Here is a 27,074-nt window from a genome sequence, read left to right on the forward strand (position 1 = left end):
GAGTCCAGAAAGTCCTTTCAGTTTGGCTGGAAGATATGGTGGTGCTTGGTTGTGGAGAACCTGGAGCCACACTTTACTTGTTAGTGATCCACTGAATTTTATTAAACAGAGGACTGACTTTTTGAAAAAATTAATTTGATTTTTATTTTCAGTACCAAATTCTTTCTCCCTCCCTACCCTTATCCTATACATCAAGAAGGCAAGAAATACAATACCCTTTATATATGTGGAGTCATGTAGAACGTATTTATCCATTAGCTATGTTCTGAGGGAAAAAAAAAAACAAGAAAAAAGAATGAGAAAAAAATATGCTTCAATCAGCACTCAGAGCGCATCAGTTCTCTATCTGGAGGTGAATAGATTTTTCATTATGAATCCTTTGGAACTCTGTTATATAATTTTATTCTTCAGAGTTATTATTAAGTCTTTCCTAGTTGATTATGTTTATAGTATTACCGTTACTGTATAAATTGTTCTAGTTCTGCTCACCTCACTTTCCATCAGTCTGTATAAGTCTTCCTAGGTTATTATTTTTATGTATGTGTTTGGGGGTCAATGAGGGTTAAGTGATTTGCCCAGGGTCACACAGCTAGTAAGTGTCAAATGTCTGAGGTCGGATTTGAACTCAGGTCCTCCTGAATCCAGGGCTGGTGCTTTATCCACTGTGCCACCTAGCTGCACCCCCCCAAGGTTATTTTTGAAACCATCCTCTTCATCCTTTCTTATAGTGCAATAGTATTCTATCACATTCATATACCATAACTTATTCTGCCATTCCCCAATTGATGGGCATCTCTTCAGTTTCCATTTCTTTGCTACCATAAAAAGAGCTGCTACAAATGCTTTTGTATATATGAGTCAGTTTCCTTTTTCTTTTATCTTCTTGTGGTACATAGTAGTGGTATTGCTAAGTCAAAAGGTATGCATGGTTTTATAGTTTTGGGGGCATAGTTCCAAATGGCTCCCCAAAACATTTGGACCCACTCACAACTCTACCAACAGTGTATAAGGGTACCTCTTTTCCAACATCTGCTTCAGTGTTTGTCATTTTCCTTTTCTATCATCTTAGGCAATTTGATAGGTGTGAGGCAGTACCTCAGAGTTGTTTTAACTCACATTTCTCTAATTATTATTTACTTAGATCATTTTTCATTTGACTTAGATAGCTTTGATTTCTTCCTAGCAGAGGAGTGACTTAATCAGATCTGTTTCTTAGGAAGATTAGTCTGGCATTAGCATGAAAGACATATTGAATTTAAAAATGCATAGAAGAAAGCCAAAAAATACAGACAGGGTCACAGAACAATTTTATCACTACTTTATTAAATAATAGCTATGTTTTATCTATCTATACTGTCTCTGTCTGTCACAGTTTATTGGAATTGAGAGAGAAAAGAAATAGGAAGACTTCAAGAAAACTCTTGTCATCCTCTGGTTCAAGGGGATAGCAATGAGGGCCAGGGTCATTGTGGTAGCAGCTGGAATAGAGAAGAGGGAACAGATGTGAATAATTTTGCCAGGGTGAATTCAATAGGATTGATAACTGATTGGATGTGAGGAATGAGGGGATAAGATCAATCAGTTGGCCAAAGATAATACCTAAAATCACAAACATGGGAGACAGTAAATATAGGAAGAATCAAAGAATGGAAGGCCTCAAATACTGGGCTCAGAAGTCTGTGCCCCCAAGATTTTCTCATGGTGTGCTAGTGTAGTTTTTCTTGTAAATGCCTGGTTGAGTGGGTGTTGTTTCAAAGAGGCTCCCTGTGTTCATTTCTGGTCCCCATTGTTTAAGAACATTAATAAACTGGAGAATTTCCAGAGGAGGGCAGTAAGGATGTTTTAGGGCCCTGAGCCTTTGACTTATGAAGATGAATGGAAGGAACTGGGGTTGTATTTATCCAGAAGAAAAGACTCAGGGGACATAATAGCTGCTTTCAAGATTCTGCAGGGCTGATGTGTGAAAGAGGAAGTAGACTGATTCTATTTGGTCCTGGAGGCCAGAACCAGGAGCAATGGATGAAAATTGTGAAGGGGCCATGTTGGGTTTAGTGGGAAAAGCCTCCAAATAAATAGAGCTGCCCCAAGGGGGCTTCCAGAAGAGGTGGTGGGTCCCCCTCCTTGGAAGTCTTCAAGCAGAGGCTTGCTGACCACTTGCTTAATCGGTCACAGTTGGGATTCTTTTTCCAACAAGATGGTCCCTGAGCTGGTTTCCGATTCTAAAATTCTGTGATTCCATGAAGTATAGGGAGAAAGATTCCTAGACCACACAGATTATAGATGTATAGAAGGCACTGCCTCTTTCTTGGGGAGCTGCTTGTAGCAAGAAGCCTTTACAGTTGGGGGTTATGTTGGACCTATCCCATATTTCCCCTTTCTCTCTGCAGGGAGATGTGGTACGATTGTTCCATGCTGAGCAGGAGAAGTTTCTGACTTGTGATGAATACAAGGGCAAGCTACAGGTGTTCCTTCGTACCACCCTGCGCCAGTCTGCCACATCAGCCACCAGCTCCAATGCACTCTGGGAGGTGGAGGTGAGACCCTGACAGTGGAATTCCCTAGAGTTCCAGAGCCCAGTCCCTGACATCCATTCCCACTAATCTGACCCCCATGGCATTTGTATAAACTTCCTTTAATGTAAAGCATCACATCAATACCAGCAATAACCTCAGGGCTCCAGATCTACCTTGAGCCCCTAACTCCTGGGGCCAAACCCAACTCTGAATTTTTATTTTCTACCTCCAGCCCTTGAATCATTACTTCCTCTCCAAAATGCCCTCTCCAGCCCTTACCCCCTTTCCCATCTCCCACTCTAGTCTGCAACCCCTCTCCTTCATCAAGCCCCAGGTTCCTGACCCCTAATGCCCCTATCTCTTCTATAATCTGATGGGAGAAAAGCTAGTATCTCTCAAATTACTAGATGCCCTTCCAGGATCCCCGGGGATGAGAGGTGGAGTGTCTAAGCAATTCGACGTCCCCCTCCCCTACCTATGCCAGTCTTCACTTGGCCCTTGGCCCTCTTGGGCTTAGCTTCATCTTTTCCCATACCTCTTGGATTTGAGCACGCCCTGACACCTTTTGGTTCACGTGGGCTCTCCCATTCTCTCTTAGGTTGTCCACCATGACCCCTGCCGTGGAGGGGCTGGCCACTGGAATGGCTTGTACCGCTTCAAACACCTGGCCACGGGCAACTACCTGGCAGCAGAGGTGAGAACAGGAGAGAGGGGTGAATTGATGTGTGTGTGTGTGTGTGTGTGTGTGTGTTAACATGTGGATTCATTTATGAGCACATAGGTTGGATAGGTGGTATATGAATGCATGCATGCATTTATATGTACATCCAAGCATTCTGGCATGTGTGTGCAAGTGCACACATCTAAATGTATATGTAGCAGTGTAGAGTTGTGTATATATGTAGATGTAGCTGTATGTGTGCACATGTATACATGTTGTGAAGGAGTCTGGGAGATAGGACCTGGAAGGATACCTCTGTATTTCTCTGGTTTTCTCTCATTGCTCTGCCTTGTTAGGGGATGGGGGTGGGCGTGGGTTGGGAGGAAGTTGGGGGAACAATCTAATCTTATTACTAACAGTTTCGTCATCTGCAAAATGGGGGCTTAGACTAGATGATCCTTAAGGTCCCTTCTAAATCTCTGATTCCTTTTGGAAGCTGGAAGCACCCACAGCCAGTGCCCATGCTGACAGCTCTGGTTTAGAATAAGGGAGGCTAAGGAAGTACCTACCTTATCTCCTGGGGGCCAATAGATGTTTTCTCATCTTCCATTCCAGGGTAGTATGGGTATGGTTTGGTGCTTTAAAAAAAATACCACTTTAGAGCCTAGCTGGGGGATGGTACATAACATAGAGTGTTAGACTTAGAGTCAGAAGAGAGACCTGAGTTCCAATTCTGCCTTAGACATTTATCAGCTCTATGAGTCACTTAATTCCTCTCAGCCTTAGTTTCTTGCTCTGTAAAAAGCTTCAACCTCCTAGGGTTGTTATGATGATCAAGTGAATAACCGATTTAAAGTGCTTTGCAAACCTGGAAATGCTGTTATTTTCCTGAGGTTGATGGAGCAGGCCAGTTAATATCCTTTGTTCCTTTTCTAGGAAAACCCCAGCTACAAGGGTGATTCTGGAGAACCAAAAGCTACAGGAACCGTAAGTGGCTATGTGAGGGCAGAGATTGTCTCATTATTATTTTGTGGTTGGCTCAAGACAGTCCCTGGCATATAGTAGGTGCTTAATAAATGGTTGTTCAGTGATTAGAGTAGAGAGGGCTTCCATAGACAGGGGTTTGGGCCAAGCAGCTGGGGAGTTGGAAGGGAGCTGTAGACCCCCCTGAAGTGGTGGGGTACCCAAGGGAGACTAGAAGGTTCTGAATGGTTCTAATGCTGCTGCTGGGACCAGGAAGGGTTGAGGTCTTAGAAGGTCATATTTCCCTTAGGCATCCCAGGGAAGAACTGGCCGAAGAAATGCTGGTGAGAAAATCAAATACCGACTCGTGGCTGTACCTCATGGGAATGATATCGCTTCTCTCTTTGAGCTTGATCCTACCACGCTGCAGAAGACTGACTCTTTTGTGCCTAGGTTTGCATTCTTCCTCACTCTGACCCTCTCAGTCCTGACCCTGAGAAGGGGATCATAGGATCATCATAAGATTGGAGATTTAGAGCTGGAAAGGACCTTAGAGTCAAGACTGATGAGGAAAACTGAGACACAGGGGGCAAAATGACTTGCCCAAGGCCACACAGCTAGTATATTCCAGATATCTTGTATCTGAGGCAGTTTATACTGAAAACTTCTTGACTTCCAAGTCCAGTACCCTGTGCTAGAGATTCGGGGCAGGGGAGGTATATATGAATAATGGTGGTGGGACCTAGCTTTTCCATGGGGCTCCATGGGTACTGGGACATCCCTTACCCTGTATCATTCTCTGCTCTGTCCATAGTATGTGGTGGTTGTTAAGGACTTAAGTTGGGTTCTGGTGTTATCTCTGCCACCAAGTAGTTGTGTAACCTTGGAGGGGTCATTTCCATTTTTTAAACTTGTTTCCTTATCTATGAAACAGGCGTTGTGACATGGGTCCTCTCTACCTCATAGTTTACAGGGTTTTCTGGAAAATTAAAAATTGCTAGACACGAGTGTGGTTATACCACGGCCTACCATTCCTATGTCACTCTGCATCCCCCCCCCCCTTACCCCATGAGCTTCTGCCTATTTCCCAGGTGTCCTCTGACCTTTAGGTGACCACTGACCTCTCTGTGGTTCTTTTTGTTTGTTTGTTTTTTTGCGGGGCAATGGGGGTTAAGTGACTTGCCCAGGATCACACAGCTAGTAAGTGTCAAGTGTCTGAGGCTGGATTTGAACTCAGGTACTCCTGAATCCAGGGCTGGTGCTTTATCCACTGCACCACCTAGCTGCCCCCCTCTCTCTGATTCTTGACCTTTGTATGACCCCTGACTTCTCTTTGCCAGAAATTCCTATGTCCGGCTTCGCCATCTCTGCACCAACACCTGGATCCAAAGCACAAACGTTCCCATTGACATCGAGGAGGAGCGGCCCATCCGACTCATGGTACCTCCCAGCCTCTTAGGATAGGAGGGAAAGGGAGGGGGGGAGGGAGAGAAGGAGGAAAAGAAAGTAAGAATGACTCCTGAGGGGAGGTTGTAGAGGAGGGTGATGAGAAGGGGTCAGTCCGTGGTGGAAGAATGAGGCTCACTCAAGGTCCTCACAGCTGGGCACCTGCCCCACCAAAGAAGACAAAGAAGCCTTTGCTATCGTCTCTGTGCCCGTGTCTGAGATCCGAGACCTTGACTTTGCCAATGATGCCAGCTCTATGTTGGCCAGTGCTGTGGAGAAGCTCAATGAAGGTTTCATCAGCCAGAATGACCGCAGGTAGCCCCCTTGGGCACGGGGGTTATGGGTTCATTTCTTTCTTGCTTATTTAGTCAATAAGATGAATGTCCTCAATCCTAAAATCATCCTTCATGGATTAATGGAGATTACGAAGTTGAGGAGCCATTGATCCATTGAAGAGACAGGAATGTTTAGTCTGGGGAAGAGGAGACTCTTCAGAGGGACGTGACAACCGTCTTCAAGTATTTCAAGGCCAGCCCTAGGGAAGATAACAATTAGATTTGTTCTGCTTGGCTCTAATGGGGAGAACCAGGCAGTGACAGAGAGGTACATTTAGGCTGGATATAAGTGTAGCAGGCGTGATCAAGGAATCCCCATGAGTGGGAGCATGCTGGAGCCAGCTCTTACTAGCTCAAGGGATTCAGCCTGAGTATTCACACCTTAGAAATCAGCAAATGCTGCAAGTCAGGGCTTGATTTATTGTTTTATTAAATTTCTAGATTGAAGAAAGTGATAGAGAAAATTTTATTAATGAAGATTAAATTTAAAAGTGTGTGGTGGTTGTTTTTGAAAGCCACTTGTTAAATATTTACCAGAACACCTCTCTTCTAGAATCATCTTTGATTCTAACTTGTCCCTTACCTCTCATATCTAATCACCTGGGGGCAGCTAGGTGGCACAGTGGATAAAGCACCGGCCCTGGATTCAGGAGGACCTGAGTTCAAATCTGGGCTCTAACACTTGACACTTACTAGCTGTGTGACCCTGGGCAAGTCACTTAACCCCAATTGCCCCAAAAGAAAAAAGGAAAATAAATATCTAATCACCTGCCCCAGTTGTGAGAATTACAGATTTATGAGTTATTAGTATGATTTAAGTGGTATCATTGTTTAGTTGTTTTAGTCGTGTCCAACTCTTTGTAACCCCATTTGGGGGTTTCTTGGCAAAGATACTGGAGTGGTTTGCCATTTCCTTCTCCAACTCATTTTATAGATGAGGAAACTGAGGCAAACAGGGTTAAGTGATTTGCCCAGGGTCATACAGCCAGGAAGTGTCTGAGGCTGGATTTGAACTCAGGAAGATGAGTCTTCCTGATTCCAGGCCCAGCAGTCTATCTACTGCACCACCTGCTTCCCAATATGAACATAGAAAGTATTTAATAATTGATATACATACACACATACACACACATATATACTTAGCAGGGATTGACCCCATTGAGATTTATTTCACTGTTGTGTACAGATCATGAGCTACCCTCCAATAGATTGATTCTGAGGGGGGAGAAAGACCCTAGTGTTTTTTTAAGCACTGTTCTTTAACCTGCTCCCAGGTTTGTCATCCAGTTACTGGAGGATCTAGTGTTCTTTGTCAGTGATGTCCCCAACAATGGGCAGAGTGTTCTGGACATCATGGTGACCAAGCCCAACCGAGAGCGGCAGAAACTGATGCGGGAGCAGAATATACTCAAACAGGTGTGTATGTGTGCGTGTGGGGATGTGCTTGCACTTAGCCTCCTTGTCAGTCTTCCCCTCCTTGATCCCGGACCTTCCTACAGCAGGTAATCCTCAACCTGGAAGCCAGAACTAAAATAGAATGTCACATTTTAGTTGTAGACCAGCCTCCCTCTGGTGCCCAGGATGAGCTATTTCTCCTTCTCCAAATGTTTCTTTCTTCCTGAGAGAGTGAGCAAGACCTAGGGATGGGTATGGAGCAGTGTTAGACGGATCATGGGATCATCGATCTAAGGCTGGAAAGGACCTCAGAAAGCATCTAGTCTAGTCCTTTCATTTTACAGATGAGGAAACTGAGGCCAGGGATATTATGTGACTTTAGCGTCAGGAACGGAATTTGAAACCAAAGTCTCTGAGTCCAAAAGCAATTGGTTTTCCATTGTGAGAGTTACAGTTTAAGGAGAGGGTTCAATTTAAGATCCATGTTAAGGTAAGTACTGTGTTGAAGGGTTAGAATTAGGATTAAGGTTAGGAATAAACAGGGTTAAGCCAGTTTAGAGTTAGAAGTAAAATTGGGTGATGTTAGGGTTAGGACCAGGGATGTAACTAAATGGAACCTCCAAGGGCATCTAGTCTGATTGCTTCAATTTACAGATGAGAAAATTGAGGCTCTAGGAGGTTAAGTTCATTGTTCAAAGTCACAGAGGTAATAAAAATCAGGGGAAAGTTTAAATCCAGGTTTTCTGATTCCATAGTCCATGCTCTTTTTGTTGTATCAGGCTTTGGGACAGGGGAAAGAGTTTGTGTTAAAACCTTGGATCAGGAGCAGCTAGGTGGCGCAGTGGATAGAGCACGGGCCCTGGAGTCAGGAGTACCTGAGTTCAAATCCAGCCTCAGACACTTAACACTTACTAGCTGTGTGACCCTGGGCAAGTCACTTAACCCCAATTGCCTCCCCCCCAAAAAAACCAACCAGAAAAACCTTGGATCAGTTGAGAACTCTGATCAGTGCAAAGACCAACTATATAATTCATGTCACCTACCTCTTAAGAGAGAGGTGATAGATTCAGGATGCAGAATAAGAGAGAGATTTTTCAGACATGGCCAAGTAGGAGTTTGCTTTGTTGACTGTGTAGATTTGTTATAAGGGTTACTCTTTTTCCTTCCTTCCATCCATCCATTTGTATATCTATCTATCTCTCTATCTCCACCTATCTATCTATCCTTCCATCTATCCATCTGCCTATTTTTCCTTCCTCCCTTCCTCCCTCCCATCCGTCCGTCCGTCCATCTATCCATCCATCCATCATCTATCTATCTATCTATCTATCTATCTATCTATCTATCTATCTATCTATCTATCTATCTATCTATCTCCACCCATCTATTTTCCAGCTATCCATCTGTTTGTCTGAACTATCCTTCCTTCCTTCTTGGTGGTTGGTGAAAATCTGAGGGGGAATAGGATTTGGGTAATAAGAATAAAAAAAGGAAGAAAAAGGATCATTAAAGCATTTTTAAAAATGTAGAGTAGACAAGCCCAGAAAGAAGCGCAGATAGGACAGCTTTGAAAACTATGATTTAAGCTTATTAAATTTGTAAAAAAGAAAATTGAGCTGCACATAATAGAGAAGTGCTGTTTCATTTACAATCCTCTTTTTCATTTCTGCTATGTAGATGGAAATGCCTGTCTAATTTGGTGCTTATTAAGTTCAGATAAAAAAAAATGGAAAACAAGAATTTTAAGATTAGATTTAAAGTTCAGAGTAGGCTGAAGAATGGGATGTGGGTGGGACCTTGGGTTGGTTAAGGGTTAAGATTAGGATTTGGGGCTTCACTTTCTTCTCCTCCTGTCATCTGGGCTCCTAGATCTTTGGAATCCTGAAGGCCCCGTTCCGGGACAAGGGTGGTGAAGGCCCACTGGTGAGGCTGGAGGAGTTATCTGACCAGAAGAATGCCCCCTACCAACACATGTTCCGCCTCTGCTACCGTGTCCTGAGGCATTCCCAGGAGGACTACCGCAAGAACCAGGTGAGCTTGTTCTTCTCGATTTGACCCTGTTTCACCTGTCCCTTCTCTGGATCTAGTGCTCCCTGGGAATGGCCATGAGGGACTGGGACACTTTGGGCTCGAAGTAAAGCTTGCTGCCTCCTTGGCTAAGCTTATAATGTTTCTTGCTAAATAGATTCTCTCACTGGGACTATATAATTCACCAGATATCCCATATTTCTTTTCTTTTTCTTTTTTTCCTTGGGGGGGGCAGGGCAATGAGCGTTAAGTGACTTTCCCAGGGTCACACAGCTAGTAAGTGTCAAGCGTCTGAGGCCAGATTTGAACTCAGGTCCTCCTGAATCCAAGGCTAGTGCTTTATCCATTGCGACACCTTGCTGCCCCCTCCCATATTTATTTTCAATCCTTCCCTCTGCCCTCACCTCTTATATCCTAAGTATAATCAGTTACAGCTCTGTGGTCCCGCCTTCATCTGTCCTGTCCCCTCCATCACCACTGGCCTCACTTTAGGTCAGGCCCTTGTTGCCGCCTGTCTACACTGTTGCTTCTTTCAGGTCTTCTACCTTCTCTCTTGTATCCAGTTTCATGAACTGCTGGGGTAATCTTCCTGTGTACTTCTGGTCATGTCATCCCTCTGCTCAAAAATCTCATGGGATTGTAGATCTAGAAGAGTTGGAAGGGACCTTGTAGACCATCTGGTCCAACCCCCTCATTTCACAGATAAGGAAACTGAGACTCATTGAAGTTGTGATTTTCTGAAGGTCACACTGGTAGTAATTGTCAGAAGTGGGATTTGAACTCTGGCTCTCTCTGATTCAGGAGTCAATGTTCTTTCCACCATCACTCTAGATCTTCAATAGCTTCCTGTTGCCTCCTTGGTAAAGTTCAAACTCTTCTGTCTGGCCTTCAAGGCCAGGATCTGGGACAACTATCTCTTTCCTATAGATTAAGCCCTGTGTAGTCTTTGGTCTCTCTTCTGTTCCCTTCCCATCCATCTGCCCTTCCAGCCATTTGAGGGTTTGGGGAGAAAGGAGAATTGTGGGGCAGAATTAGGGAACCTGGTGTTGAGCTCTTTTTGATCTGTCCCCAATCCCATCCTTTCTAGGAGCACATTGCTAAGCAGTTTGGGATGATGCAGTCTCAGATTGGCTACGACATCCTTGCTGAGGACACTATCACTGCCCTGTTGCACAACAACCGGAAACTCTTGGAGAAGCACATTACTAAGACAGAAGTGGAGACCTTTGTTAGCCTTGTGCGCAAGAATCGGGAGCCTAGGTCAGGGGATGGGTCCTTTTCCTGATATGTCCCTTGCTTGTACATCCAACATACCCCTAACACACTGCAGTCATGCCTCTCCTTTTCCATTTACTCCCACTTTGTCCACCTATTTCTTCATTCATTATTAATTTATCCTCTTACCTTCTGTCACCCCCTCCTTCCCCTACTCACTCCTTTTTCATCATCTATTCTCCACTCACAGCTAAGTTAATTCACTCCTTATTCATTCTCCATTTCCTACTTACTCCTCAGTCACTCTCTACTCATTCTTTCCTTATTGCTCTACCTTTTGTTAATTCCCAATTTATCTGCTTACCCTGCACTTAATATCTATCCCTTCCTCCTATCTCTAACTCCCCTTTCCACTCCTCCCATTTCCATTCTCCGTTCACCCTCACTACATACTCTACTTCATCTCAACTGTCTGCTCCTCTACTTGCTCCTAACTCATCTCTTTACTTCCCATTCACTTTCCCTCTTAAGTCACCTCTTTATCATACCATCTTACTTCTAATTCATCACTCACTTTCTACCCCACTCACCACCATTCACCTTCAACATAACCTCCATTCATCATCACAGTCCTTCTACTCATATACCTCCCCTCTCCCTACATCTTTTTACTCTATTTCTCTACTCCTCCCATCCTACTTCTGTCATCCCATTAAGCTATGACTTTGATCACGTGACCCTCCCCTCATTCTCAGTCCATCTCTTCCACACTCATTTGCCTCATTTACCACTTCTTTCTTGTCACTAAAATTACTTGAGGAATGGGGGAGGTCATTGCTAAGGTGACTCTTGAGTCAAACCCAGTGGATCAGTTGGGTGGCAAGTTCTGGGGGAAGGTTATATAACAACCCAAGAGTCCTACCTCTGACCCCTGATTAGCAAGATCAAAGTATGGAATAGGCTTCTGTGAGTGAGAATAATTTGGTTGTAGCTGGAGGTCTTTGACAATAGAACAGATGGCTACTTGTTGGGAGTATTGTAATTTGGGTAGCAGCCAGACTGCATTACTTCTGAGGCCTCTTCCAATTCAGAATCTATCAACCCTGGCCATTCTCCAGAGTCAATCAATCAGTGAAGCATTTATTAGGTGCCTATTAGGTAGCTAGGTGGCACAGTAGATAGCACACAAGACTTGGAAGACTTGGGCTCACATTCTGCCTTAGACACTTAGTTGTGTGACCCTGGGCAAGTCACTTCCTCAGTTTCCTTATCTGTCAAAAGGGGATAATGAAATACACCTACTTTCCAGCGTTGTTGTGAGTACAAAATATTTGTAAAGTGCCTGGTAAATTTTAAAGTTTTAAATAAATGCTAGCTATCATTATCATCATTATGGGCCAGATAATATGCTAGGTATTTAGATGAGAACGAAATAGTTCCTGCCCTCAAGGGGCTTACACTCTACATATATGTATATATATTTAATATACAAAGTAAAAGAATGGAGATGAGACTATTAGTTAAGGTAATTAGGAAAGGCCTCAAAGTGATGGTGGTGGTGGTGGTGGTGGGTTAATGTAGGAGATCCTTTGGGAAAGAAGAGATACAGCTGTTGAGAAAGGACAACCTAGTGGTTTTAAATTTAATTTTTTCAATTAATAGCATGTTATTTTCCCTCCATCCCACAATCCACCTCCCATTAAAAAGGTTTTCTCATTTCATCTTCACAACAACCCAAGGAGGAAGGTACAATTATTAGCCCGATTTTATTAGCCTGATTTTATTAGCCCAGAGGAGGAAACTGATGCAATTAGAGATTAAATGACTTGCCCAAGGTCACACAGCTAGTAAGTGTCTGAGGTTGGGTATGAACTTGGGTCTTCCTGACTCCAGGCTTCCTAGTTATCCATTGTGCCACCTAGCTGCTCCAGAATAAATATGTATAGTTAAGCAAAAGAAATTCCTGCATTGGCCCATGTCCAAAATTACATATCTTATTTTGCACCTTGAGTCCACAACCTTTCTGGCAGGAGGTAAATAGCATGCTTCATCATTAATCCTTTGGAATTATAGTCAATCACTGCATTGATCGGAGTTAAGTCTTTCAAAAATTGTTTTTATAATGTTACATACTGTTGGTTCTTCTCACTTTTCTCTGCATCAGTTCATACACATTTTCCCAAGTTTCTCTGAAACTGCTCATTTCATCAGTTCTTACAAAACAAAAATATTGCTTTACATTCATGTACCATGATTTGTAGAGCCACTCCCCACCTGATGGGGCATCCCAACCAGCCCAGGCAATCACCACGAGCTGACTACTTCTTTGTTCTCTCTTCAGGTTCCTGGACTATCTCTCTGACCTGTGTGTGTCCAACCACATTGCCATCCCTGTCACTCAGGAGCTCATCTGTAAATGTGTCCTGGACCCTAAGAACAGCGACATTCTCATCAAGACAGAGTGAGAGCTGGGTCTTCTCCCCACTTACTTCTCTCTGCTCCTTTCCCTTTCCCTGATGATCAGGGCCTTGCCTGGTCCTCTCCCACTCCTTGGGTCTAAACTAGAATCTTCCTTCTCCTAGAATATTGATCCCAATCATCCCTCGCTCTCCCAACCAGAGAACTAAGTCTAGGAGTTCATGTTGAAGCTATTGTCTGTCTCCTTCCCCATCTACTCCCCACTCCCAGTTTTAACATATTTATTGAACATCGATAGCATGTAATGAGCAGAGGGTGAGGTACTGTGGGGACTATAAAGGAAAAATAAGATGTGTAGCAATCTTTCTGGCAAGACATAGATGGGCTGCCTTGTGAGGACCTACATTGATAAAGACTTATAACTCCTAGGGTCTTTATTGACTCAGATCCCTTCGCAAGGTAACCTGTCTAATCTTTTTAAATTAATTAATTAATTAATTTTTTGCAACCTGTATAATCTTTGCCAGAAGGTCTATTACCCATGGTACAGTAGAAAGAACACTGGCTTTAGAGTTAAAGGACCTGTGTTCAATTCCTGCTTTGGATACTCAATAACTGAGTGACCCTAGCAAGTCACTCAAACCTCTGTGGGCCTCAGTTTCCTCATCTATAAAATACTGGAGTTGAATTCAATGGCTTCTGAGGTCTTTTTTAGCTCTAGTGCTATGCTTCTGATGATATACAAAAATGAGGCTAGACAGAATGTCTTCTAGGGAGCCTTCTGACTTCAGGGTTGCGCTGGTAAAAGTTTAACAACAAACCTCCCCACCCCCTCTGCAAAGGGAATGCTCGGATACACTTTTTTTTTTTAAAGGCAATAGGGGTTAAGTGACTTGCCCAGGGTCACACAGCTAGTAAGTGTAAAGTGTCTGAGGCCGGATTTGAACTCAGGTACTCCTGAATCCAGGGCCGGTGCTTTAACCACTGCGCCACCTAGCTGCCCCCTCGGATACACTTTTAAATTGAATTCTACATTATTAACAAATTTTTTTCTATCACTGTTATTTATAGAAAATGAACAGAACAGTAACCTAATTTGTAATGTTTGGTTTCTGAGGTGTATATGTTCACTCTGAAAATTAAAACAATGGGTTCTCTCAAACCCATCTGAGCTGGCCCCAGCTTACCCCTGGGCAGACTATGAGAACTCCAGGGGTCCTTCCATGGAGTTCTTATATTCTCTGATATCCTTAGGATGGAGTAAGCTGGGTTAGGGTTCAAGAGGAAAGGGGTTCTCAAGCTGGGGCTTAACCCAACTGGGGGTTGTCCTCACAGACTGCGACCAGTGAAGGAAATGTCTCAGTCCCATGAGTACTTGAGCATTGAATACTCAGAGGAGGAAGTCTGGCTCACATGGACCGACAAGAACAATGAACACCATGAGAAGAGCATCCGGCAGCTGGCCCAGGAGGCCCGGGCAGGCAACGCCCATGATGAGAATGTGCTCAGCTACTACAGGTGGGTAGCTTTGTGGATCCAGTCCAGCCTGACGTTCTCTGTGCCTTTCTTTCTTTCTTTCTTTTTTTGTTTGCAGGGCAATGAGGGTTAAGTGACTTGCCCAGGGTCACACATCTAGTAAGTGTCAAGTGTCTGGGCCGGATTTGAACTCAGGTTCTCCTGAATCCAAGGCTGGTGCTTCATCCACTGCGCCACCTAGCTGCCCCTCTCTGTGCCTTTCTATTAGCTCTCCTCCACCAGCAGGAATGCCCTGCCTCCTCATTTCTGCCTCTTCAAATCTGTAGCTCTCTTCACATCTCAGCTCATGTTCTATCTCCTATGGGAGGACAGGCAGGGCAAGCCACTTCCCTTTTAAACAACTCTATAGTAGAAGATCCTCAGAATGGATCTCTCACCCTTATAGGTGGAAGTCCCATAACTGCTTTAAGGTTTGCAAAGTACTTTACATATATTTCTTATTTGATTCTCAAAGAACCATGGGAGGGAAGTGCTACTATTTTAATTGCTATCCCATTGTATAGACAAAGAAACTGAGGCTGATAGAGGTTAAGTGACTTGCCCAAGATCACAGTTAGTAAGGGTCTGAGGCAAGATTCTAATTCAGGTCTTCCTGACTTTAGTACCCTACCCGTGCCACCACCTGGCTGTCTAGACCAGGGCTTGGCAACTCCCAGAACTTCCTTCCAAAGGTGGCCTGCAAGTTTGGGGTGGGCCAGTCCCCAGTAGAATTGTGGAGATGGTGAAGTTTAGATGCTGTCTCTTCTTATCTCTGCCTTTTTGCTCCTTCCTTCCCTCTCCCCGTTGCCGCTGCTCTTCGCCCTGTCCTTTCACTGGGCAGTAGCCGGTGAATCCCTGCTGAAGTGTTAGCTGATCTGGCCTTGAAGTGTAACTGCCTCTTGGGTGAGCTGCTTCCCCTTCCCCCATCCTGGCTCACCTTCCCTCAGTTGGGAGAAGACTTGGCACACAAGCCTTGTAAGCTACTGATTCCTGGTCTAATCTAGATCCCTCCCACTGCAGTTTAAACAGCTTGCTTTGTCTCATCCCGGGCAGATGCAGCCCTGGTTTCCTTCTTCCTCCCCCTCCTAACTTTGCCCTGCCACAGCCCACTTGTTGCCCCTTCTGAAGCTGTACTCGAGTATCTGAAAGGCTTCCATGAGAAGGAGGGGTAGGGCTCATTCTGCTTAATCCCATGAAATAGGAGCAATGGGGAGAAGCTTCAGAGAGGCAGGTTTGGGCCTGAAAAGCGAAAATAAAACCAACAACAATTAGAGCTATCCAAAGGTAGGATGTATTTTCCTTGGCAGTCAGTGAGTTCCCTTTACCTGGAAGTTTTTGAACAGAGGCTGGATGACCACTTGCCAGAGATATTGTAAAGCCTCAAGTCTCTTGTTATTCCAAGCCATCATCTGTCCTGCTGCCAATGATAACCTTCCTTTAAAAGAAAAAAAAGCACAGATGTCACTCACCTGCTCAATCAACTCTAGTGGCTCCCTATCACCTTTAGGATCAGATATAGGCTGCTGTGTTTGGCATTTAAAGCCCCCCACATCCTAGCCCCAATCCACTTTTCTGGCCTTATTTTTACAATACGCTCTTTTCCATACCTTACTGTCTAAGTGAACTGGTCTTCTTCTTCTTCTTTTTTTTCTTTTTTTTCTTTTTCTTTTTCTTTCTTTCTTTTTCTTTTTTTTTTTGCAGGGCAATGAGGGTTAAGTGACTTGCCCAGGGTCACAGAGCTAGTAAGTTTCAAGTATCTGAGGCTGGATTTGAGCTCAAGTCCTCCTGAATCCAGGGCCTAGCTGCCCCGTGAACTGGTCTTCTTACTGTTCCTTATGCCCAAGACATGCCATCTTCCAGCTCTGCCTTTGTACTGGGTCTCCCATGCCTGGGATGTACTCTTGTAGAATCCCTTGTTTCCAGCATCAGCTTCCACATGAAGCCTTTCCTGGTCCCCTTAATGGCTAATGCTCTCTCCCCTAAATTACCTTGTGTTTACTTAGTATATTCTTGTACGTACCTATTGCCTCCTTGGGTGGAATGTAAGCTCTTTGAGGAACTGTTTCATTTTGTCTCGTATCACCAACCAGCCCCTAGCACAGTGCTTGGCACATAGGAAGTTCTTAAGAAATGTTTGTTACAGGCGGTGGGTGGGGGGGGCAGCTAGTTGGTTCTATAGTGGGATAAAGCACCAGTCCTGGAGTCAGGAGGACCTGAGTTCAAATCTGACCTCAGACATTTGATACTTACTAGCTGTGTGACCCTGGGCAAGTCACTTAACCTTCATTGCCCCGCAAAAAAACAAAAAACAAAACAGAAATGTTAGTTACTGATAGACAGAGAAGTTCTCTGCTCAAGTACAGACCAGAAAACCTCTGAGGTCCCTTACAGCTCTGAGGTTTTATGATTCTTCACTCCCCTTTCATCTTCTTCCTACCCTCATGCCCCTACAATCCCCGCCTCCCTCCCTTCCCTGCCACAGATACCAGCTGAAGCTGTTTGCCCGTATGTGTCTGGACCGCCAGTATCTGGCCATCCATGAGATCTCCCAACAGCTGGGTGTGGATCTGATCTTCCTGTGTATGGCTGATGAGATGCTGCCCTTTGATCTACGTGCCTCCTTTTGTCATCTCATGCTGCATGTGCATGTGGACCGAGACCCCCAGGAACTCGTCACCCCAGTCAAGTTTGCCCGCCTCTGGACAGAAATCCCCACAGCCATCACCATCAAGGAGTGAGTCCTGGGCCCATGGGAGCCAAAGAGGCCATAGGGAAAGGGGGAGGGGGGAGGGAATAAGAAACCGGGGCTGGTGGTTGAACAATGAGTGCCCATCTAAATCAAGGAGGGGAAAAACTGAGGGAGTAGGAAGGGGCTTGATTCTCCCACCTTCCTTCCTTCCTTTCTCTCTATTCTTCCCAACCCCACCCCATCTCCTTACCCTCTTCTTCTAGTTATGACTCCAACCTCAATGATTCTCGTGATGATAAGAAGAATAAATTTGCCAACACCATGGAGTTTGTAGAAGACTATCTCAACAATGTAGTCAGTGAGGCCGTGCCCTTTGCCAATGAAGAGAAGAACAAGCTCACCTTTGAGGTAGGACCTTTGTGGCCAGGCAGCTAGGTGTCATTGTGGATAGAGTGCCTGGCCTGGAGTCAGGAAGACCCAAGTTCAAATCTTGCCTCACATACTTACTAGCTGTTTGACCCTGGGCAAGTTACTTCATTCTAACTGCCTCAGTTTCCTCATCTATAAAATGGGAATAATAATAATAATAATAATACCTACCTCCTGGGGGTGTTGTGAGGATCAAATGAGTTAATAATGGTAAAAGTGCTTAGCACAATGCCTGGCACATAATAGGCACTATATAAATGCTAGTTGTTTTTGTTGTTATTATTATTATTCATTATTGTTATTATCATTATCATTATTAAAGGAAAATGGGGGCAGAGAGCCACATGAAGGAATGGGATGACAAATCAGTCAACAGACATTTCTGAAACTCTTGTTAAATGCTGGGTAGCGTGGAGTGCTGGTTTCTAGAACAGAAATAGAGAGGCTGGATGACCACTTAGCAGGAATGTTAAGGCAGGGAATTCCTTTTAGGGATGGAGTAGATTAGATTAGGGCTTCTTAAACTTTTTCCACTTGTGACCCCTTTCTGCTCAAGAAATTTTTATGTGACCCTGGGTATATAGATATATAAAATAAGTATGCATAACGTTTTACTGTTGCCAAATTTTTCATGGCCCCCTCCCCACATTCAGTTTAGTGACTCCATTTAGGGTCATGACCCACAGTTTCAGAAGCTTTGGATTAGATGACCAGTGAGGTCCCTTCTCAAAAGGAACTTGCACATGCTGAGATTCTCAGGTTCTAGATTCAGCCCCAAAGGTAGGTCAAGCAAAGCCCCATGATGCTTTCATGGCATTGAGGGAGAGAATGCTGTACCTTAAGAGTAAGGAGACCTGGATTTGAATCCTGGCCTTGCTACTTACTGTGTGACCTTGGACAAGTCATTCCCTCTCTTTGTGCCTAATGTTCTCATTTGTCAAATGGAGATGATAAAAACAATTTGGCAAAATCAATCAGCAGACATTTATTCATCCCTTGCAATGTTCCAGGCACCTTGATAAGTTCCAGAGATACAAAGAAATACAAAATAGTCCCTGTCCTCAAGGAGCTTACATTCTGTTTTTTTTTGTTTGTTTGTTTTTTAGTGAGGCAATTGGGGTTAAGTGACTTGCCCAGGGTCACACAGCTAGTAAGTGTTAAGTGTCTGAGGCCAAATTTGAACTCAGGTCCTCCTGACTCCAGGGCCGGTGCTCTATCTACTGTGCCACTTAGCTGCCCCAAGGAGCTTACATTCTAATGGAAGATAACATGTAAATAAATAGACACACACCAGGTACACACAGAGTTGATGTAAGATAATTTGAGAAGGGAAAATACAGGTGTTTGGGAAAACCAGGAAAGGCCTCCCACAGAAAGTGGCATGTTAGCTAAATCTTGAAGGAAGCCAGCACTTTTAGGAGGCAGAGCATTCTAGGCACAGGGGATAGACAAAGATATGGAGATGGAAGATGGAGCGTAGAGGAGTCTGGGAGACCTGGGTTCCAGTCCCACCCCTGACATACTCACTGTGTGATGGTCACCTCTCAGTGCTCCAGGCAGCTTTTTAAATCCCTGAGTTGCAGAATGGTTGCTGACCTGCCTTGGGAGAGGGGGTAGCTTAATTTAGGAATGCCAATTAAATCTCAAGGCTGTATAGAAAAAAACAAAGAAAAAACCAGCTTAAGATGACACCCCCCCCCCCAAAGGTAACTGTACTTAGCTAAAGGGGCCAGTGTGAGAAAAGCTCTTTGCAAATCCGAAAGTGTTATGGAAATGTGAGTTGTTAGTTCTGGCTTTTCTGGAAATAACTCAACATGTGAGTCATTTCCCCCTTGAGCACCAGCTTCCTTATCAGCAAAATAAGGGGGTTGGACTGTGATCTCTAAGGTCCCTTCCAGCTGAGATCCTGTGATTCTTCTGTGATTCTCTGTGAACACCCCTTGTCCAAGTGGCTTCCTGGGTAGCAAAGGGGAGGCCTGATGTGTGGGGGAAACTGACAATCTGGAGGGTATTGCCTGGAGGTGGGCTTCTCTCTATTACCTGCTGGGGGCAGGGAAAGAGCCTTCTCCTGGTTTGCAGGGATTCTCTCAGCCTCCTTCTCCCCCATGGCCTCTCAAACATTCAGCCTCGGTTCCCCTTCCCCAGCACCCTCCTTATCCTCTTCCCTTGCTGCCCCGGTTCCCAGGCTAAGAAACTCCCCTTAGCATCTGCCCTTGTCCTAAACTTATGTCAGCCTCATTTTCCAGACAAAAAGATATGAGAGGGGGCAGCTAGATGGTGCAGTGGATAGAGCACCGGCCCTGGAGTCAGGAGTACCTGAGTTCAAATCCGGCCTCGGACACTTGACACTTACTAGCTGCCTTTGTACTGGGTCTCCCATGCCTGGGATGTACTCTTGTAGAATCCCTTGTTTCCAGCATCAGCTTCCACATGAAGCCTTTCCTGGTCCCCTTAATGGCTAATGCTCTCTCCCCTAAATTACCTTGTGTTTACTTAGTATATTCTTGTACGTACCTATTGCCTCCTGGGCAAGTCACTTGACCCCAATTGCCTCACTAAAAAAAAAAAAAAAAAGATATGAGAGACATAATCCAGTCAGTGTTTTGGATGACTGCTGTTTGATTTCTTTCCAGCCTACCTTCAAACTGTCCCTTTTAAAATAATAATAATAATTAAAAAAATAACAAATAATTATTAATAATAATAATGACTAGCATCTATATAGTGCATTTATATAGTACTTCAAAGTTTACAAAGCTATTTACCAATATTATTTCATTTTATCTTCACAACTACCCTGGGAGGTATGTACAATTATTATCTCTGTTTTACAGATGAGGAAACTTGAGGTTGAGGGAGGTTAATTGACTTCTCCCGGGTCACAGGTCCTAAGTGCCCAGGGCTGGATTTGAACTCAGGTCTTCTTGACTCCAAGTTTGTTGCTCTGTCCACTGTCCACTAGAAGTTTGGTTTCCTAGGGTCTTAAGTCCATGGTAGTTTCTACCCTGGCATAACTCCATAGTGTCCCCCCGCCTAGGGTCCCTTAGAAGTGGGTATGGAAGGGCAGAGATGTACTCTCTGAAGTCAGCTATCCTCAAAGACCTTGTTGTTTAGTGTCAGTCATGTCTTCCTGATCCCATTTGAGGTTTTCTTGGCAAGATGCTGCAGTGATTTGACATTCCTTCTCCAGCATATTTTACAGATGAGGAAACTGAGGCCAATAGGGTTAAGTGACTTGCCCAGGGTCACACAGCTAGTAAGTGTCTGAGACTGGATTTGAACTTGGGTCTTCCTGACTCCAGGTCCGGCACTCTATCCATTGAGCCACCTCAAAGACTGAGTTTCTCCTAATAACCAGCATGAATCACACGGAGGAATTTATCTAACCTTTTATAATAATAAATAATATTAATAGCAGCTTATATATATATATACATATATATATACATATATATATTTTTTTGGTGAGGCAATTGGGGTTAAGTGACTTGCCTAGGGTCACACAGCTAGTAAGTGTTAAGTGTCTGAGGTCGGATTTGAACTCAGGTACTGTGGACTCCAGGGCCAGTGCTCTATCCACTGCACCACCTAGCTGCCCCAGCCAATATTTTTATAAGAGTCTCAGATGTACAAGCTACTTCAGACATTTGAACCTCACAAGAATCCTGTGAGATCAGTACTATTATTATTTTACAAATGAGGAAACTGAGGCTGAGAGGTTAAATGACTTGGGTTGGGTCACACAGGAAGTTTGCATCTGAGAATGGTTTCAAACTCAGATCTTCCTGACTCCAAGTCCATATGCCTCCTAGCTGTTTCTTCTTGTTGTTGTGGTTTGTTGTTGTTGGGGTTTTTTTTTTTTTTTTTTGGTGGGGCAATGAGGGTTAAGTGACTTGCCCATGGTCACACAGCTAGTATCAAGTGTCCTTGGTTGGATTTGATCTCAGGTCTTCCTGAATCCAGTGCTGGTGCTTTATCTACTGTACCACCTAGCTGCCCCCTCCTAGCTGTTTCTTGAAGCTAGTGGCCTTTCATATTTCTTGGGGTAATGAGTGGGTGCAATGGGAGGGAGGAATACTTCAAACAACAATAACATCAACAAAACCCCTGCTTCTGATCCTAGCTAGGCTTCTAGCTTGCTGTGTGACCTTGGGTAAGTTACTTAACTTTTCTGAATGTTAATTTCCTTCTCTAAAAAAGAGGTTGACAATACTTATACTACCTACCTCATAGGTTTATATTATTTTTGTTTTGTTTTGTTTTGTTTTTGTGGGGCAATGGGGGTTAAGTGACTTGCCCAGGGTCACACAGCTAGTAAGTGTCAAGTGTCTGAGGCTGGATTTGAACTCAGGTACTCCTGAATCCAGGGCCAGTGCTCCATCCACTGCGCCACCTAGCTGCCCCCCAGGTTTATATTATTTAAAAAAAATTTTTTTAAAACCTTAAGGTACCAAGAAACTGTGGACTTCTTTCTATTCCCATAATGGTCTCCAATCCCAAACCCTCTCAACCTGTGCATCACCAACCTAGAGCCTTCTTTTTACCCTGACCTTTTTTCTTTCACCCCCAAAACTCACTGCAGGTTGTCAGCTTGGCCCACAACCTCATCTACTTTGGCTTCTACAGCTTCAGTGAGTTGCTGAGGCTTACCCGGACGCTGCTGGGCATCATCGACTGCGTGCAGGGTCCCCCAGTCTTACTGCAGGCCTACAATGAAGATCCAGGGGGTGAGGCTGGGGCCCTGGGTGGGACACTCCTGGTCACACAAGCAGAGGCCATTAGCATGGTGGGGGTGTCTCAAAACCTTGTCAGGTAAAACTCAGGTAAAGGAACTTGGCTTGTTTAGCCTAATTAAGAGAAGACTGGAGGGTGGAGGCTAGGGGGCCATGTCTTAGACTTGGGGCTGAAAGGTTCTCAGATTCTCCCTGGTGTCTGTATTCCAGGATCTAGGTTCAAACATACTCATACTGTGCCAAACTGAATCTACTCTGCCACTAGATAAATCCATTTCCCCTCATTCTGACCCTTGCTTACTTCTCCCCCTTTCCTTTCACCTGACTGGGTGAGGCTGGGTACCCTCTGCAGGCCTCTTGGCTCAGCAGGCCCAAGGAGTCTGTATTGGTACTTGGCACAGGGCCTGGTACATAGTAGGCACTTAATAAATGTTTATTGACTGATTGTTAGCTACCCAGAGTAGGCACTTAATAAATGCTAGTTAACTGATTGACTGACTCAGTCCCACAGAGGTGAGCTTCCAATCTCAGGAGGGAGACAAAGTTCCTGCCCTTAGGAAGTTCCCAGTCTGACCAGGGAAACAATTCTTACTCTTAGGGAGCTCCCAGTCTGGTATGAGGGACACAAGTCTGCCCTCAGAGATCTTCCAGTCCAATGGAAGAGTCACAATCCCAGAGCTTAGCCAGCTCTGTTTGTGTGTGTGTATAATATATATGTATGTATGTATGCATTATATATTTTTATTTTCCCCAATTACATGTAAAAAGAATTTTAACATTCTTTTTTTTTTTTTGGTGGGGCAATGAGGGTTAAGTGACTTGCCCAGGGTCACAGAGCTAGTAAGTGTCAAGTGTCTGAGGCTGGATTTGAACTCAGGTTCTCCTGAATTCAGGACCCATGCTTTATCTACTGCGCCATCTAGCTGCCCCTTAACATTCTTTTTTTAAAAAAATTTTGAGTTCTAAATTCTATCACTCCCTCCATTCCCTCCCCCCTTCCTCAGATGGTAAGCAATTTGACAGGTTATACATGTGCAATCATGAAAAACATATTTCCATATTAGTTATTTTGTGGAAGAAAGCTTGAACCAGAAAAGAAAGAAAGAAAGAAGTAAAAAATGGTATACTTATGTCGGTATTCAGACTCCATCAATTCTTTTTCTGGAAGCAGATAACATTTTTCATCATGAGTCCTAGTTATTATCTTGGATCATTATATTTTTTTTTTGGTGAGGTAATTGGGGTTAAGTGACTTGCCCAAGGTCACACAGCCAGTAAGTGTTAAGTGTCTGAGGCCGGATTTGAACTCAGGTCCTCCTGAATCCAGGGCCGGTGTTCTATCCACTACGCCACCTAGCTGCCCCCTTGGATCATTATATTGCTATTAGATTTGAATTCAGGTCTTCCTGACTTCAGACCCAGGGCTAAGTCTACTAGCTCTCTCCATATAACTCCCTTACAGATCTTTTTCCTCCCTCACCTGACTCATCTTGTCATTTATCCATATATTTCCTCTCCCAAACCTAGAATAGACCTCATTAATGGGTAGGTAGCCTTCCCTGTTTAACCCTGCCCCTTTCTTACTGTTCCTTAATGCTCTACTTTCTTTCTTCATGTGTATACCCAGATTATGCACTCAGTTCATTTACTCAGTCATTTATTAAGTGCCTACTATTTGCCAGTAGATAACAAGGTATAAAGAATGAAACAATATCTACTTTCTTTTCTTTTCTTTTCTTTTCTTTTCTTTTCTTTTCTTTTCTTTTCTTTTCTTTTCTTTTCTTTTCTTTTCTTTTCTTTTCTTTTCTTTTCTTTTCTTTTCTTTTCTTTTCTTTTCTTTTCTTTTCTTTTCTTTTCTTTGCGGGGCAATGAGGGTTAATTGACTTGCCCAGGGTCACACAGCTACTAAGTGTCAAGTGTCTGAGAACAGATTTGAACTCAGGTCCTCCTGAATCCAGGGCCAGTGCTTTATCCACTGCGCCACCTAGCTGCCGCCTAACAGTATCTACTTTCAAGGGCTTATATTCTAGTTGGGGAGACAGGTACATATATATATATATATATATATATATATATATATATATATATATATATATATGTAGCATAATTGTAAAATGAATAGATAGAAATACATACAAAGTTACTAAATATAAGCTAGTTTAGAGGGAGGGCACTAGCAATTGGGGGAATCAGTTGGTACCATCATGTATCTGCTGAATTGTGTCTGATTCCTATATCAGAGAGTATCTATGCATGTCCCTTTGCTTACTTACACCTGCAGTTCCTGAGGATAGGACCTTATCAGATTGAGAGCTCTTTGAGGGCATGGATTATGTCTCTTTACTCCTTTATATTCCCTCCCAGATCCTAGTGCAGGGTCCAACACAGAGAGGACCCTCAGGACAGGATGGGACTCGGGTATGAGGCGGGGTGGGGCTCAGGCTTTTCTATCCTTGTGAAATGTGGAAGAGGTGACAGATGTTCATGGGTGGCGACAGAGGGTCCTGTCCTTGTCTTACCTTATCACTCCAGTTCCAATGTCACTGAACACATAGCTGGCATTTACTCCAATCTTCTCCAGGGAAAAATGTTCGTCGGTCCATCCAAGGGGTGGGTCAGATGATGTCCACCATGGTGCTAAGCCGTAAGCAGTCCATCTTCAATGCTCCCAGCCTCCCCACAGCCGGGACCCAGGAGTCAATGGATCGGGGGAAGTTCGTGGAGAATGAAGATATTGTGGTGATGGAGACCAAACTCAAAATCCTGGAAATCCTGCAGGTAGTTTGCACTGACAGGAGGAGGAGAGAAAGGGAATAAGCTCTGTGTGTGTGTGTGTGTATTTTATATACATGGTTTTATATATATGATATATTTATGCATATACACACATATTTCACCTACTATGCCAGACACCATACTAAGCAATTTCTAAATAAATATTTCATCCTCACACCCACCTTGTGAGGTAGGTGCTATTATTATCTCCATTTTACAATTGAGGAAACTGAGGAAACAGGTTAAATGACTTATGTGGGGTCACCCGGCTAGTAAGGATGTATTTGAACTGAGTTCTTCCTGACTCCAGGACCAGTGCTCCATCCATTGGGCCGTGTAGCTACCGGTCTCTTTGCTTCAGAGTTTCTAGCATCACTGCTAGGTTGGTGTTTGCTTAATAACTACCCCCTGTGGTTTCGATAGTGGGCAGGTACAATACTGGGGTAGGAAGTAATAGTAATAGCCCTGTATTTCAGAGTTTTCAAAATACTTCCCTCCCAACAATTCTATGAGATGTAAGGATCTCCTTTCTACACTTGAAGGAACTAAAATTCAGAGAAATTGGTAAATGGCTTGTCCGGGGTGGGGGGTGGGGTCGGTCACCCAGCAGAGTTGAGGCTTGAATCTGTCTTCTGAATGCCAGTTCTTTCCTCTTTCTACCACATCTCGCTGCCTTTAGATGGGTATTGGGTGGACAGACTCCTGATGGAAGCAAAGGTGAGACTGAAAGTTAGAGTGAGACAGGCTTGAGGTGCTTTGCATCCGTCTGAGTGGCAATGTAGTACTCATGTAGTCCCCAGCATGTGGGGAGGGGGCGCAGAAAGAAATTAAGCAGAAGCCAGTGAGCAAGGTTCCTTTTCATTTGTTATGTTGCGAATTTCTGGGATATCAGGCACATTGACAGTCCTAGTTAAGTGTAAAAATTCATATAAAATACAAATAGAAGCTGTTTTGTTTTTGTTTTTGTTTTTTTTGTTGTTGTTGTTTTTGTGAGGCAATTGGGGTTAAGTGACTTGCCCAGGGTCACACAGCTATTAAGTGTCAAATGTCTGAGGCTGGATTTGAACTCAGGTACTCCTGACTCCAGGGCTGGTGCTCTATCTACTGCGCCATCTAGCTGCCCCTAGAAGCTGGTTTTAAAAAAATCATTTTGGGACTATCCACACTTCTTTGCTACTTTCAGTTACTAAAAAGAATTTGCCCTTCCATGATGGGGAGGTGGGGGTCAGATAGGAGTCCTCACTTTTTTTCTTTTCCTGATAGTTTATTCTCAACGTGCGACTGGATTATCGCATCTCCTACCTGCTCTCGGTCTTCAAGAAAGAGTTTGTAGAAGTTTTCCCCATGCAAGACAGTGGGGCAGATGGCACAGCTCCAGCTTTTGACTCCACAAGTAAGGGTCCCTGGGCTCTTCTGTCCCCAGGGTCTTCCTACCTTTCTCCTGGGGAGGGCGGGCTGGGGAAAGCTATCTTCTCGCCTTGTCTAGAATGGGAGATGGGCTTATTGATGTTGAGTGGCTAGTGCAAGGTTACATGGTGAGATCATGGTAGACCCAGGATAAGCTCCCAGTGATCCATATCCCCACCTTGTCTTTTCTCTGCCTCTCTGCACTCTCACTCTCCTGTCTTGAGGCAGCCAATTCCTGCTTCCCCCAAAGGGCTTGCCCTCTGCTCTGATAAGCTTTTCTTTACTAGCCTTTTATTATTTTTATTATTTTATTATTATTTTTTAAATTTTATTTTTTTGCGGGGCAATGGGAGTTAAGTGACTTGATCAGGGTCTCACAGCTAGTAAGTGTCAAGTGTCTGAGGCTGGATTTGAACTCAGGTCCTCCTGAATCCAGGGCCGGCGCTTTATCCTCTTCGCCACCTAGCTGCCCCGATATCTTTTTATTTTTTCAAATTTTATTTTTCTCACTTAACAAGGATTTATTTTCTCTTTCTCCACCGAGGGGTGGGG

The 27,074-nt window shown here is 44.0% G+C and overlaps 1 protein-coding gene across 1 annotated transcript in view; it reads left to right on the plus strand.

Annotated features, from left to right (window-relative positions):
• Window positions 1–27,074, plus strand: part of ITPR3 (inositol 1,4,5-trisphosphate receptor type 3) — a 133,342-nt gene that overhangs the window by 57,763 nt on the left and 48,505 nt on the right. Inside the window, exons 8-23 of the mRNA XM_043963070.1 lie at window positions 2,388–2,534; window positions 3,112–3,207; window positions 4,111–4,161; window positions 4,448–4,590; window positions 5,478–5,577; window positions 5,738–5,898; window positions 7,193–7,334; window positions 9,183–9,344; window positions 10,429–10,601; window positions 12,898–13,017; window positions 14,310–14,492; window positions 16,972–17,223; window positions 17,442–17,586; window positions 22,190–22,334; window positions 24,922–25,118; window positions 26,379–26,508. Of these exons, the coding sequence (XP_043819005.1) occupies window positions 2,388–2,534; window positions 3,112–3,207; window positions 4,111–4,161; window positions 4,448–4,590; window positions 5,478–5,577; window positions 5,738–5,898; window positions 7,193–7,334; window positions 9,183–9,344; window positions 10,429–10,601; window positions 12,898–13,017; window positions 14,310–14,492; window positions 16,972–17,223; window positions 17,442–17,586; window positions 22,190–22,334; window positions 24,922–25,118; window positions 26,379–26,508 (2,347 nt within the window). The remainder of the gene's footprint in view (window positions 1–2,387; window positions 2,535–3,111; window positions 3,208–4,110; window positions 4,162–4,447; window positions 4,591–5,477; window positions 5,578–5,737; window positions 5,899–7,192; window positions 7,335–9,182; window positions 9,345–10,428; window positions 10,602–12,897; window positions 13,018–14,309; window positions 14,493–16,971; window positions 17,224–17,441; window positions 17,587–22,189; window positions 22,335–24,921; window positions 25,119–26,378; window positions 26,509–27,074) is intronic.

The sequence above is a fragment of the Dromiciops gliroides genome, chromosome 4 (assembly GCF_019393635.1).
Source record: "Dromiciops gliroides isolate mDroGli1 chromosome 4, mDroGli1.pri, whole genome shotgun sequence".
NCBI lineage: Eukaryota > Metazoa > Chordata > Mammalia > Microbiotheria > Microbiotheriidae > Dromiciops > Dromiciops gliroides.